General features: G+C 40.1%; 1 protein-coding gene across 11 annotated transcripts in view; it reads right to left on the bottom strand.

Moving 5' to 3' along the window:
* The window catches only part of dlgap1a (discs, large (Drosophila) homolog-associated protein 1a), a 767,710-nt gene that overhangs the window by 114,575 nt on the left and 637,184 nt on the right, over positions 1-15,951 (bottom strand). For 10 of the 11 annotated variants that reach the window (XM_043688191.1, XM_043688189.1, XM_043688201.1 and 7 more), the window contains one exon: positions 7,318-7,341. The exons of the other annotated variant lie outside the window; for it this stretch is intronic. In XM_043688191.1, the coding sequence (XP_043544126.1) occupies positions 7,318-7,341 (24 nt within the window). The remainder of the gene's footprint in view (positions 1-7,317; positions 7,342-15,951) is intronic. 11 annotated transcript variants of the gene reach the window in all.

Raw genomic sequence — 15,951 nt, 5'->3', positions numbered from 1 at the left:
CTGGGAGCCCTCCAACCGCAGGGGATGAACTTGGAATTCACCAGTTTGTTCATCCCCCCTCCCCCCACCTTGTCTCAGCCGGATCCCTCCAGCCCGGCACTGCCTTCCTGACCTGTAGTCTTCTTCTTGACCTCTCCGCCTCCACCCTACTCCGACCTATCACCCTCACCTTGACCTCTTTCCACCTATCACATTTCCAACTCCCCTCCTCCAAGTCCCTCCTCCCTACCTTTTATCTTCTCCTGCTGAACACTCTCTGCTCATTCCTGAAGAAGGGCCTGTGCCCGAAACGTCGAATCTCCTGTTCCCTGGATGCTGCCTGACCTGCTGTGCTGTTCCAGCAATAAAGTTTCATCTTTAAAATTACCAAATGGCAGCTAATGTTATAGAAAGGCAGGGATCTTGTGGGCTTTTGCCCGAAACATTGATTCTCCTGCTCCTCGGATGCTCCCTGACCTGCTGTGCTTTTTCAGTGCCACACTCGCGACTCTTATCCTTATTCTACTCCATTCTTGAAGTCGGCCCTGAGGGATGCTCCTTTGCCCATTTCTCTGAAACCCAGATCAGCCAACCACAGCAGAAATACTTAACACCATTGAGTCTGGGGAATTTACAAGGCAATGAGATTGCTGCTATTGCTGCTCAGGAAATTTGGGTCTTTACACATGTAACATAAAATTAACCTGACATAGGTTAAAACAAAAGGTTAATGCTGTAAGTTTTATTTTATTGGCAACTGCTCAGGATGTCATTCCCTTGGAACAAAGTTAATGGAATAATTATTATTAGATGCTGACAATGGTGTTTAGGCCGAAAAGTGACCCAAATTCTGACAATGCCCCATGTGATCACAACCGTCAGACACTTTTACAAAACTGTGCTAGGCTTTTCATTTGACCTTGCCTAATTAAGCTGTTTGCTGAAATATGTGAATTCACTCGTGTGTGGAATAATATTAGAAATTACTTTAGTGAACAGCAGTATAGTTCAATGACCTGGTAAGAAATAAGAGCAATTGAACTGAATGGCCATTACTAACAGCTTGCTAACAGGCTTGACGAATTGTCTTAGATATAATTAACTGATAAAGGAACGGATACAAATAATGAAAATTTGGAGAATTAGTTTGACACTGGTGATGGGATATCTGGAAGGATGAAACTGGTCAGGAAGAGCAGTTTGAGATGTAATAATGAAAAAATATGAGGTAAAAGTCAAATTCATTGAGGTCTACAGTGCAGAAAAAAGACCCTTTGGCCCATCATGTCCATGCCAGACAACAACAACTATTCTATTCTAATCCCATTTTCCAATACTTGGCCGATAGCCTTGTATGCCTTGGCATCACAAATGCATATCTAAATACTTCTTTAATGTTTATTATGAGGGTTTCTGCCTTTATCAGTCCTACAGGCATGGTGTTCCAGATTCCCACTACCCTCTGAGTGAAAAAGGATTTTCCTTACAGCCCTCTAAACTTCCTGTCCTTTACCTTGAATCTATGACCCTGGTTACTGATCTCTCCAGCAAGTGAAAATGTTCTTTCCTGTTTACCTTATATATGCCTTGCAGAATTTTAGACATCTGTATCAGGCTTCCCACTCCCTCCTGCCAATCAACCCCTCTGCTTTAAGAACTACAACCTCAGTCTTTCCAATCTCACTTCAGAACTAAAACTCAGGTCAGACACTACCCTGATAAATCTCCTCTGCACTCTCTCCAATGCGATCACATCCCTTCTATAATGTGGATTCCAGAACTGCACACAATATTTTAGTTGTGGCCTAACCACGGTGGCACAGTGGTTAGCACTGCTGCCTCACAGCGCCAGGAACCCGGGTTCAATTCCCACCTCGGGCAACTGTCTGTGTGGAGTTTGCACATTCTCCCTGTGTCTGCGTGGGTTTCCTCCAGGTGCTCCGGTTTCCTCCCACAGTCGAAAGATGTGCAGATTAGATGAATTAGCTATGCTAAATTGCCCGTAGTGTTAGGTGAAGGGGTAAATGTAGGAGAATGGGTCTGGGTGGGTTGCTCTTCAGAGGGTCGGTGTGGACTTGTTGGGCCGAAGGGCCTGTTTCCACACTGTAAGTAATCTAACTGACATTTCATAGCGTTGCAGCATAACCTCCCTGCTCTTAAGCATTATGCTTTGCTAATAAAGGCAAGTATACCCTATGTCTTCTTAATCACTTTATCCACCTGTCCTGATACACTAAGGGACCAATAGACATGCAAACCAAGGACCCTTTGTGCTTCCCAGAGTCCTACTGTTCTTCGTGTATTCTCTTGCCTTATTTGTCCTACCCAAAAGCATCACCTCACACTTGTCTGGATTGAAGTCCATTTGCCACTGAGCAGCCCATCTGACCAGTCCATCTGTATTCTCCTCCAAACTAAGGCTATTCTCATTTCTATTTACCACCCTGCCAATTTTAGTACTATCTGCAATCTTAGTGATCAAGTCTAAATCATTTATATAAACCACAAATCGTAAGGGCCCCAACACTGACGTCTGTAGGACCCACTTGATGGAGACGAAAAAACACTACCTTATCAATTGTGGATCCAATTTGGCAAATTTCCTTAGATCCCATGGCTTTTTACCTTTACTATCAGTCTCCCAAGTGGAACCTTATCATAAGTCTTTTTGAACTCCATGTAGAATATATCAAAACATTGCCCTCATTTACAAACCTGTCTCTTCCAAATATTCTATCAAATTGGTCAGACATGAGATACTCTTACCAAAACCTTGCTGACCGTTTTTGATTAACCCCTTGCTTCTCCAAAGGCAGATTAATTCTGTCCTTCATGATCAGTTCTATAGCTTCCCCAAGGTAAGACAGACTGACCTGTCATTTCCTGGTGTATCCCTTGCTCCCTTCTTGAATAATGGTACCACATTGGCTTTTCTCCTTTGCCTCAATCAATAGCCTGGAATACATTTCATCCAGCTTGGAGATTTATCGACTTTCAAACCTACCACACCACTCAGACCCTCCTATTTGTGCTAATTTCTTTAATTGTATCACAGACCTTCTCCGTGATTTCCATACTTAGAGCATCCCTGTCACTGGTGAACACCAGCTTAAAGTACTCATTTAAAACCTCTGGCTCCTTCCACAGATTACCACTTAATAGACCCTATTCTTTCCCTCATTATCCTTTTACCTTTAACATACTTGTAAAACAACTTCGGGTTTCTTTTTATTTTCCTTTATTTTACCTGCCAGTGATTGACCAAGACTAATGAATAACATTAAAGATGGGCTACTCAATCCAATAAATAAACCTTCCAGATCCAACCTGAAAAAGCATGAAAACTCATTGCAGTAGGTGATAGAAAATAACATTCACGGAAGACTTTGATCCAAAGTTAGGAGTAGAACATAGGAGTTAAGATCAGGATTGGCCAATCAGCCCCTTGAATCTGCTCCATCATTCAATAAGATCATGGCTGATCTGTGGCCGAACTGCCTTTAGCCCATATCCCTTAATTCCATTATTTTACAAAAAATGTGTTTTTTTAAGATTTAAAATTAAAAACTGATCAAGGTGTGCATAAAGATTTGTAGCACAGATTGTGAGTATGTTCACCGAGCTGGGAAGTTGATTTGCTGATGTTTCGTTTTCTGCCTAGGTGACATCCTCAGTGTTTTGGAACCTCCTGTTTCAGGAACAGAACTGAATAAATTCCAGAAGACACAGTACAGCAGCACTTCACAGGCAGCTCCAAAACACTGAAGAGGTCACCTAGGCAGGGGATGTAACGTCTGCAAATCAACTTCTCAGCTTGGCAAACATTAACACCTGATCCTACATGAACTGCTATTTGTGGAAGTGAGTTCCAAACATCTCGCACCTTTGTGTGTAGAAGTGCTACCTGAAAGGCCTGGTCCTAACTCTCAGACTTAAATTCCTACACCTCCTCCTACTTAAAATGCCTCTACTTTTTGAAAGAGTTATAATTACAAGCTATCATAAATTGTTACACAGACAGAAGTGAAGTACACAACCAATTTCTTGGTGTTTATTTGTCCCCCTCTCTTTCGCCCATGGCCTTGATGTGAATTGTAGTTTCCCAGCTAAATCAACTAATGTCAACATTGGACAACTGCTTCTAGGTGAAATTATTTTCTTGTTTGCCTAGTTTGATGAGATTCAAAAAAAGTTGCATTGTATGATGATTCTGTATAATTATGTATAATGATAATACAAAAACAACTAGGAACCCAAAGTTGTTTGCAAGTCATAATTATGCATTTAATTCCTTCGGAACTTTGTCTTATAGATGTCTTATTGAGCAGAATGCTTCCAAATACCCCCATTATCAAAGATGAGGGAGCCCAACACATTTGTGTAAAAGGTTGGGTTGAAGCATTTGCATATGCTTTCAGCCAAAAGTGCTGAGTAGATGATCCAATTAGACCTCCACTTGAACATCACAGATGCCAGCCTTCAGCCAATTTGATACAATCCATGTCATATCAAAAAAGAATTGAAGGCACTGGATACTGCAAAGGCTATGGGCCCAGACAGCATTCTGACAGTAGGACTGATGACTTGTGCTCTAGAAATAACTGTGCCTCTAACCAAACCACTCCAGTGAAGTTATTAACTCAGCAATATGGAATTTTGAACATGTATTGATTGTACACTTAAAGAAGGGCAAATCCAAACTGGCCAATTAATGACCAATCAGTCTACTCCTGCCAAGTGATGAAAGGGATCATTACCAAGTGGCACTTACCACTTCCAATAACTTGCTCACAGACACTCAGTTTGGGTTCCACTAGACCCAATTCCTGATCTCAATACAGCCTCAATCTAAACACATGCGTTGAACACAAGAGGTAAGGCAAGACAAAAGTGCATGATACCAAGGCAGCATTAGACCAAGTATAGCATTAAAGAGCCATAGCAAAACAGGAACCAAAGGGAATCAGAGAGGAGGGAGCATAGAAGTGGAAATATACTATACTGGTTGGTATCAACCTATCACAAAAAATAAGATGGTCATTTCAGCTCCAGGATATCTCTGCAGGAGTTTCTCAGGGGAGTGTCCTAGGTCCCACCATCTTCAGCTGCTTCATCAATGACCTTCTCTCCATCATAAAGGTCAGAAGTGAGGATGTTCACTAATGATTGCACAATGTTCAGCACCATTTTCAACTATTTAGATACTAAAGTCATCCATGGGCAACCAGACCTCACAACATCCAGCTTTGGGCTGATAAGTGGCTAGTAACATTTGTACCACACAAGTGCTAGGTAATACCAATCTCCAAGATGACAGACTTCATTAATCTCCCTTTGACATTCTATTGTGTTACCTTCGCTGAATTCCTCATTATCAATATACTGACGAGAAAATGAGCTGGACAAGGCATATAAATTCTGTGGCAGAAAGGGCCATCCCAGGCTGGGGATTCTGTGGTGAGTAAGGGTGGCATGATGGCTCAGTGGTTAGCAGGTTCGATTCCCATCTTGGATGACTGTCTGTGACACATTCTCCTCGTGTCTGCGTGGGTTTCCTCCGGGTGCTTTGGTTTCCTCCCACAATCCAAAAGGTGCGCCTGTCAGATGAATTGGCCATGCTAAATTGCCACGTCAGGGGTAAATATTGGGTAGGGAAATGCGTCTGGGTGGGTTACTTTTCAGAGGGTCGGTGTGGACTTGTTGGGCTGAAGGGCCTGTTTCCATACTGTGGGGAATCTAATCTTAAATCACCTTTTGTCTCTTCAAAGTCTGCACACCACCTACACAGCATGAGCTAGTAAATGAACGAGGATCTCAGATGCATGGGAAAATTGCCAATTGAAAACTTCTCTTCTAATTCACATAAATTCCTGACTTGAACCATTCCACCATTCCTTCACTAACTGCACTGTGCAGACATCTATAGCAGATATACTGCAGCAGTTCAAGAAGACAGTTTACTACAACCTTCTCAAAGGCAATTAGGGATAGGTCATAAATGCTGGCCTAGCCATGAAGAGTCATACAGTCCTAGAGTTCTACAACATGGAGACAAACCCTTTTCTCCGATTTGTTCATGCTGACCAAATATCCTAAATTAATCTAGTCCTATTTGCCAGCATTTGGCCCATATCCCTCTAAACCCTCCTGTTCATTTACAAATCCAGATGTCTTTTAATTGATGCAATTGTACTAGCCTCTACCACTTTCTCTGGTAGCTCATTCCATATATGCACCACCCTTCGCATGAAAACAGTTGTCCCTTAGGTCTCTTTCCCCTCTCACTCTAAACTTATGTCCTCTACCCTGGGGAAAAGACATTGGCTATTCACTCCATCATGATTTTACAAACTTAAATCCCACTTTACAAACTTACAAACCCACAGATGGATGAATTAAAAAGGTAAATTCTACAACCTCACAATGCTTTGCTTTCTTCTAACATCAGTAAGATTGACATAATGAATTAACATGGAGTTAGGAGTTAGTCTACGACTTGATGGCAGAGGAAAATTACAATTGGGCAAGGAAAATAGATTTTAAAGTATAAAACAAGAAGTCTGATACTGATAATTCCTACTTCAGTTAGGTTTTGTTTATTGAGCTGCTTTTCACATCCCTTTCTGCTTTTCTCATCTAACTTGCAAATAATTTCATGTATGTCAGTGTTCCATTGATACATTAGTTGAAGTAGCCATTCTTGATATATCAACTTGGAGACTGAGTACTGGTAAGCTTTGTAAAGCGTCACAGCTGTATACCATCTTGTTCTCGCTTTACATCTGCACATCAACAGACAGACCTTCCAGCATGAATCAGTGAATAGCAATCACAGCGAGCTGGCTAATTTAGGATAGCTAAAGGCTATGATTACACTGCTGCTCCAACTGAGGGCAGTTCATGTCACAGATCAAGGATCAAGCTTGGAACTTTCTTGGTTAGCATGATTTGATGAGACACTTGGGGAAACAAGCATTCATTTTTATGGTTTTTCATTTTCAAATCTTTTAACTAATGATCAGTGTCTGAATGAACATGTCTGGCAGTAATTTCTGAATGAACTAAATTGCCTTTTATATTACAACTTAAGCAAGAGGTTTCACTTTCAAATGGTTGTAATTCTATAATGGTCTTGTAGCTGCATTTTTCAGTTAAGCCTCACCAGTGACTGTTAAGGAAAATAAGTTGAGGAATATTTTTATGTAATTAAATAAATGTTATATCGAGTACAATATACATCATGATTATCAAATAAAAATGGGGTAACATTATCTTAACACATTTTATCAGCTATCTATCCCAACATTTCTAATAGAATCTGTAAATAACTATACTTACAATTATACTTTGCTTGTTTTGGTGCTAGAATGTCAAAAAGCAACATACGTACAATTAGGTATTTTTTTTGTTATCAAATTTCCTTTTATTTTGATTTCAGAAGTTACATATACATGGGCATAATATAACTATTGAAGAGGTCTTTAAGGTCTTATTTTGTACTCATGTTGTCACCAGATCTAAACCACTTTCAAACACTGTAATATCAAGCAAATGAGCTGCACTATGGTTTCTTGCATTAAACTCCTGTGCTTATTTTCTACAAATGAAACATTAATTGTTCTACAGAGTACGTAGCAAGTAAGCAAAACAAAGGAACACGTTGTTTAATGGTACTTATCTAATTAAATGAGGATGCTTGTTTTAATTCGGGCAGTCAACTGTTCAAAGTCAGTTTACCTGTGCTAGTGACCTCCAGCGATTGGATAGTCTCATTCAATAATTTAAATGGATTCAGCAGTTAGAGTTTGTTGGTATTCAAAATGTGCAATCTGCCCTGCAATATCCGTGGGTATGTAAGGTATAAAAGGTATTTTAGTCTTGTCCTCACAGCAGAAAACAAATGGGTGGGTAAATTGGCCCAAGGTCTGTCGGATTCTTCAATACCATAATATTCACACTCAGTTTGTTATTTTACTGGAGATGACATAAACATTGTTACATCTGGCAAAACACCCTGTTGGTGGTAAACTCACAACAGTCAATATCTCAATGTGGCAAAACATCAGAGTCAGGCATGCTAGCTGCCAGTTGTAGCCCCGCTTTCTCAATAACATGATATGAATACTCTGAAGAGGCTTCAAGGGATATAGACAAAATGCAAGCAAATGGGACTAGGTCAGATTGAAATATCTGTTTGGCACAGACAAGTTGGACTGAAAAATTTATTTCTGTGTTGTATGACTTCATAACTCTATGACTGGGCTTGTATTCACTAGAGTTTAGAAGGATGAGTGGGAATCTAAAATATATAAATTTCTAATAGTGTTGGACAGTCTGATGCAGGAGGATATTTTCCCTGGTTGGGAGTCTCGAACCAGGGCTCACCGTCTCAGCACATGGGGGACAAGGTAGAGATGTAGAGGGGCAAGGAATTAAGGGCTACGGGGAGAATGTGGGTAAGTGGAGTTGAAATGCCCATCAGCCATGATTGAATGGCGGAGTGGACTCGATGGGCCGAATGGCCTTACTTCCGCTCCTATGTCTTATGGTCTTATGTAGAAAATAGCTGTCTTTGTGATGGCATGATAATGTAACCAGAAACACCCTCTTGGGGTCCTATAATGACACCAAAGCTGCAAGTAGATTGGTTTAGTCTCAAACTGTTGCCATAGAGAAGGATGGAGTCAATATGCAGGGAAGGCAGTTTGGAATGGAGGCTGAACACAATAACTTCAGTATTCCCTCTAAGTGCAAAGGAATCACACTGTAAACCTGATTAATAATCTTAAAATAATTTCTAGTGCAATGATTTTATGACAAATTCCTTTGTAGATAACCACATACAGTTAGAATTCAGTTTTACATTACATTTATGGAAGATTTGAACTCCAAACTATGCTGTATTACGCTATAACCCAAATCTTTGGTTTTCTAATCTAACATCTTCCCATAGAAGGACACCCAGAGCTGTATGCAGTATCTTAAAGGTGGCCTCACCAATGTCCTATACAACCACAACATGATGTCCCGACTTCTTTACTCCATGTTCTGACTAATGAAGGCAAGCATATTAACACCTTTATTTCTGTCACAACTTTATTTCTGTCTTAAATAATTTCTTGTCAGCTTCAGATTTTTGTCATCAGATAGTGAAGAAATGCAATTATTTTAAAATCCACTGTCACTGGTGTGACAAGGTGTTGTTGATAGGCCTGTGTCTGTCATTCTGTGGGTAGTATAACTGCTGCAGCCATGATATATTTGATATGAAAAGGAGATATGGTGACATTAATGTGTTAGGTCAAGATGAAATGAGCATACAGTTGTATTTCAACTTCTGCATCAGGTCAACTGATTAAAAAGTAACATTTATACCAAAAATATAACTACAGTTCTTCAGGTAACAGAAAGTGGTCTATATCGATTGTGCATCTATTTAGAGTCCACCAGTGTGAGAAAATTATTGTCTTGCGCTACTACTGAGACATGTCAATATAGCACTACATCTCATACTAAATGTGGGCAAAGCTACTTTTTAAAAACTTATTACTTGACCTTTTAAACAGGTAATGAGGATAACGGAAGTAAATGCTTCAGCTTCCTAAGAAATTAGAATTGCGTGATTATAAATGCAGCTAGTCAAATGGTGTTTATTTAAACTAGCCCTCTCTTCAAAAGTTCTTGACTTGTTACCATATTTTGTAGTTGAAATATTGATGCTGTAAAAATGGGATAGATATGCAATCTGAATATATTCACTTGGCTCAATGATAACTCTGCTTGGGCAGCACAGTGGCTCAGTGGTTAGCACTGCTGCCTCACGGCACTAGTGAACTGGGTTTGATTCTAGTCTCGGGCGACTGTCGATGGAGTTTGCACATTTTCCCTGTGTCTGCACAGAGTGATCCGATTTCCTCCCACAGTCTACAAATGCAGGTTAAGTGGATTGGCCATGTTAAATTACCTATAGTGTTCAGGGAGGGATGTGCAGGCTAGATGGATTAGACATGGGAAATGCAGGTTGGACTCGATTGATCAAATGGCCTGCTTCCACACTGTAGGGCTTCTATGATTCTGTCTACCTCTGACTCCACTCTCAAGGCTCTATGCATTTGTACACCTAGGACTCTTTGTTTGGTAAAATCCCCCCCCCCGCCCCGCCCAGGGTCCTACCATTAAATGTATGAGTCTTGCCCTGATTTGCCTCAGAAAAATGCAACACCTCACATTTATTTAAATTAAATTACATCTGCCACTCCTCGGCCAACTGACCCATCAGGCCCCACTATACTCTGAGATAAACTTCTCCATTGTCTACTGCACCACTTATTTTGGTATCATCTGCAAATTTATTAATCATGCCTCATATTCACATCCAAATCATTTATAAAAAGAAATGATGAAAAGCAGTGGACCTAGCACCAATTCTTGCAGCATACCGCTGGTCACAGGCCACCAGTCTGAAAAACAACCCTCTACCACCACCCTCCGTTTCCTACCTTCAAGCGAACTTTGTATCCAATTGACTAGCTCCCCCGGATCCCATGTGATCTAACCTTACTGAGAAAATGAGGTCTGCAGATGCTGGAGATCAGAGATGGAAATGTGTTGCTGGAGAAGCGCAGGCTTTTCAGGCATTAGCCCTTCCTGAAGAAGGGCTAATGCCCGAAACGTCGATTCTCCTGTTCCCTAGATGCTGCCTGACCTGCTGCGCTTCTCCAGCAACACATTTCCATATCTAACCTTACTAACAAGTCTACCATGTAGAACCTTTGCTGAAGCCCATGTAGGCAACAGTCTACTGCCCTGTGTTTATCAAGCTTCTCTGTCAAAAAACTCAATCATGTTATTGAGACATGATTTCCCATGCATAAAGCCATGTTCACTATCCCTTATCAGTCCCTGCATGGGACTTTCCAAATGCATGTAAATCCTGTCCCTCAGAATTTCCTCCAACAACGTACCCACCACTGATGTAAGGCTCACTGGTCTACAGTTCCCGTTCTTTTCCTTACAGCTTTTCTTAAATAATGGTATCATATTAACTAACCTCCTGTCTCCTGGCACCTTACCCAGTGATATAAATAGCTCAGCAAGGGGCCCAGTAATCTCTTTCCTAGCTTCCCATAAGCTTCTGGGAAACACCTGTCAACCAATCTGTCTGGATAGGACAGCCCTGCCATCCCCAATATTCCTGCTGAAGGGCTTTTGCCCAAAACATCGATTCTCTTGCTCCTTGGATGTTGCCTGACCTGCTGTGCTTTTCCTGCACCACCCTCTCAACCCATCCCCAATATCAGTCTATGAACTTCCACTACATTCCCTCTATAGCAAGTACAGTTTGCTTAGGTAAGATGACCATAACTGTGTGCAATACACCAGATGCAGTCTCAAAAAAGTTCTGTAAGACTGCAGTAAGACATCACTATTTCTGAACTGAAATCCTCTTCTACCAAGATCTTTAAGATGTCAATAACATAAACTATTAGTACAAGGTATTTCTTTACCTTGTAAACAAACTTTGAGTCAGTGAACAGCAGTAAATCTTTGAGGCAGTTCTGATATTCAGCATTCGATATAATTATATTTTAATTCATTCATGGGATATGGACTGGCATTTATTATCCAGAGAGCAAAGTCAAATACATTGTTCTGGATATGGACTCACATATAACACCAGACCAAGTAAGGCTGGCAGTTTCCTTCCCCAAACGGCATTAGAGAATTAGATGGGCTTTTCTCCCTGACAATCAGCAACAGTTTCATGGTCATAATTAGACTCGTAATTCCAGATTTTTATTGAATTCAAATTCTACCATCTGCCATGCCAGGATTCAAACTCAGGTCCCCAGAATTTTAGTTGCGGTTCTAGGTAATAGTGTAGTGATAATACCACTAGGCCATCACCTCCCCTTTTATAATATGCCCCTACATGAGACTTTTTATCTGTAAGATGAACAGCAAATTTAGCCCAATAAATGAGATCCATCTGGAGTCACACATATAAGAAATGGAACATTATCTTACATAATATTTTACCAACAATTCACAACATATATGGCTAATCTAAAATATAATCACAAGAACAAAAGGAAATTAAAAATGACAAAAACTGCAACATTCTAACAGTTGCCAGTTATATCTACATCTTGAATACTAAGAACACAACTCTGCAAACGATTACAGCAGAGAAGTGCTTTAATCCTCATGAAACCTGGACAGCGAAGCATGATATATTGGAAAACACATCATGATACTGCTAAGCAGTGATTTTCTTCATCGTTTTTCATGTTAGCTCAGCATAAGTCTCTAATCATAGACTGATACCATCACCATTTAAGCAGATGGTGTAAGGTGCCTTTGAAAAATCTTCAGAGATGAGTAATTTCTATAAGCTGAAATAATCAGATTATGTATAAAAAAGATATATTACGGCTGTAATTTATTTTCAATTTGGAAAAATAGAACATATAACTTTCCACATTTAATCTTTACAGAATAGATACCTTCAGGTAAACAGGCTCTTTGCCTTCATAAATAAGCCCGGCCTGGTTATTCTGAAGGGAATGGCAAAGTCGAGTTAGGAAACTTCCTGATTTGCCAGATCTGCCTCCTTAGACACACTCTTTCCCAAAGGCTTGATGTTGCCACAGAACTGAACAGATGGCCAGGCTCATAGGCTAAAATGCTTCCTATGGTACTAAATACATCAACTCAATTTCTCCAAGAAGAAAAGTACTCCAATGAATCTCGCTTTTTATATTTTTTACTAGGATTATGTTGCAATGAATGCAAGGATTTCAAGGATTTCATGCCAAGTCGCATTCTCATTTATATACTCTAAATTCTCCGCATGCTGCCTCTGTGCCTCCCATAAAAACTCCATAACTAAACACTTAGCATGCACTTCAGCAGATCTCAGGAGCCATGTCTCTGAAATTAACATTAGACAAGATTAAAGTTACCACAATCTAACAGAGTCACATTTAACACATTTCATACTGAAAAAAATCCTCATTCAAAACATCTACTCAAAAACATATAAATCATTTGAAGTAGTCTATATGTTCTAAGAACATATAATGAGAGTCTGGATCAAAAACAGATAATCCTTAAATAACTCCTTAAAACTATCTATCAAACTCAGTCAAACATAATGAGATCAATTGTTATAACACACCTTTCTTGTTTCAGATAATGAAGTCCACTGAAACATCAAGACCAGATTATTTTTCTAGGTTACACCAGATGGCCTGTCTTATTTTCTCTGCAATCCAATTTGAAAGGGCTGTGAACATTTAAATAATTCAGATTGTGACAGTTGAGTTCACAACCATTTTCTTCAGTTTTGAATACGTAACCCCAGTTATTCCAATAAATCTCAATACTGGAAGAATGTTTTTACATTTTCTTTTCACGGCAGACAGAAACACACTTAACCTACACTTTAGCATGTAAGCAGTGAAACTAAAAACAAAGATTATTTTTTAATTTTAATGTTATCAAGGAAAGAATTCGAAGAGCAGTTTATTTTCAGATTATGGATCCATAGTAATTCATGACGAATTTGAAGCACTATGAACCACACATCCTTGTTAAAGGGGCCCAATTCCATAGAAAGTTTTGGTGGGGGGGGAAGGGAGGATGGTGCAGGTAATTGGAGTGCCCAAGCTCATAATGGAGCCAGCAAAGAAAGGAATGCTACATGCAAAAGAGCTTGCCACACCCTTACTCTGGAGTGGTAGAAACTGCCAGAAATAGAAATAAAGTGGAAATCACAGAATTGTGTCTCACCAATCATTCCTCATAGCCTCCTGGGTTGACTAAATTCGCGACAATCAGAGTCCACCTTTAAATATGTTGTTGTTTGGTTGCTAGACAGAGAACATCTTACTGTTTACAAAAGTGGCGAAAGTGCCTGTTATTAATATTTTAATGGTCTATTTAATTGATATTTTTACAGGCCTTTAAGAATGCATTGCTTTGCAGGATTTATAAATGGCTTTGTTTTAAAAGCAAATTCATACATGTCATTGTTTTGAGACAGTCCATTGATCATATACTGAGTGTATACTGGGTATATGGAAACACAATAACCATGAGCTGGCAAAGAGTTTATAATGTGGTAAAAACAAGGACTGCAGATGCTGGAAACCAGAGTCTAGATTAGAATAGTGCTGGAAAAGCACAGCAGCAGGTCAGCATTCCTGTTGAAGGGCTTTTGCCCGAAATGTTGAATTTTCCTGCTCCTCGGATGCTGCCTGACCTGCTGTGCTTTTCTAGCACCACTCTAATCTAGACTAGAGTTTATAATGTGCCATTTGGAATGGGTTTGCGACTTGATTTGCCATCCTGAGAGGAAATGGAGGGGACATGAGGTGCCTAAGTAACATTTTTTGAACATTTCTTTTAAAATATTTTCAAATCTAGACTATAGTTCATGAATCCCCTGAGATCCATCAAACATAAGCAATGGAGAAGCAGACTCTGCTCTACAAAAATTGTGGCAGGCTGGGAAATGCCCAGCTCCATTGGGCAAGATTGCAGGCTGTGGTCTCATATCTCACATGTGAAATTTCTGGAATCTATGAATGGGGACAGGAATCCTGGAATTGAGCCCTACCCACCAGTTTGAAAACTGCACAAAGTCTCCATGACTGTACAAATTGAGGCATCTGTCTTGGGTAATTATTCTGGGGTTTTTAAAAATGTGTTTATTGGATGTTAGTGTAATTGGTTTGGCCTTTATTTATTGCCCTTCCCTACTTGCTGGGAGGATACTTAAGAATCAACCACATTACTATGAGTCTGGAGTCACATATGCACCAGTCCAGGTAATGACAGCAGATTTCCTGTCCTTCAGGTAGCACAGTGGCTCAGCAGTTAGCACTGCTGCTTCACAGCACGAGGACCAGGGTTCAATTGTACCCTCGGGCAATTGTCTGTGTGGAGTTTGCACATTCTGCCCATGGCTGCATGGGTTTCCTCCCACAATCCAAAGATGTGCAAATTCAATGGATTGGCCATGGGAAATGCAGGGTTACAGGGAAAGGGTAGAGGTGCAGGTCTGCGTGGGATGTTCTTCAGGGAGTTGGTGTGGACCTGATGGGCCAAATGGCTTCCTTTCGCACTGTAGTGATTCTATGATTAAAAAACATTATTGAACCAGGTGAGTTTTAATGACAATTGACAACAGTTACAGAATCACCATTAAGCTGTTAATAATTCAGATTTTGGGATCTGTAATTTCAACCCATGTTGCCAGAACATTTACCTGGGGTTCTGGGATAATGTCCAATGACCAATGACCTTGCCATGATGCCACCATCTCCTCCCCCTCCAGCAATATGACTATAAATGACATGTCTGAATTGTTCTTCAGCCAATGCTCTCAGTGACTGTAAGGAGTCAGACTGATAAACATCTGGTTAAACCTTAATTTTCAAGACTTTTGGTCTAAATTTTAGTGAAACTATTTGAGTGCAGCACGAAAAAACTCAAGTCATTTGACTTAATGTGCATACTGTGACACATAATGAAAATATCTAAAAACAATAACACAACAAAAATATTGCTCTGACTCTTCTGAAGATAAACCTGGATTTTGACATCTGGAAGGGCATACAAACATGTGCTAGGAACAGAAGTAGATCATCTGGCCCCTCAATCCTGCATTGCCCTTCAATATGATCATGTCTGTTCTCTTTGGGTTTTAAGTTCCACATTCCTGTCTGGCCTCTTGATTCCCTTGCCTAAGAAGAACTGGTCTCCCTTTGTTCTAGAAGGTCGAAGGACAAGAGTACAGGTCAATAACAGTGCTGAAGAAAAGTTAAATTATTTCATTTTCCAGGCCTTCTTTGACACTGAATCTGCATGTCACAGAGTAAACCAGGTGGGACAGCAGGATGTTTTTCTCAGCATTGAGGGCTTTATTGTGTAAAGGATGAAATTTTATTACTTTCATGAGACCTC

Source organism: Chiloscyllium plagiosum, chromosome 4, assembly GCF_004010195.1.
Source record: "Chiloscyllium plagiosum isolate BGI_BamShark_2017 chromosome 4, ASM401019v2, whole genome shotgun sequence".
NCBI classification, from domain to species: domain Eukaryota; kingdom Metazoa; phylum Chordata; class Chondrichthyes; order Orectolobiformes; family Hemiscylliidae; genus Chiloscyllium; species Chiloscyllium plagiosum.
The sequence above is the reverse complement of the archived record's forward strand: the minus strand, read 5'-3'. Positions and strand labels throughout refer to the sequence as shown.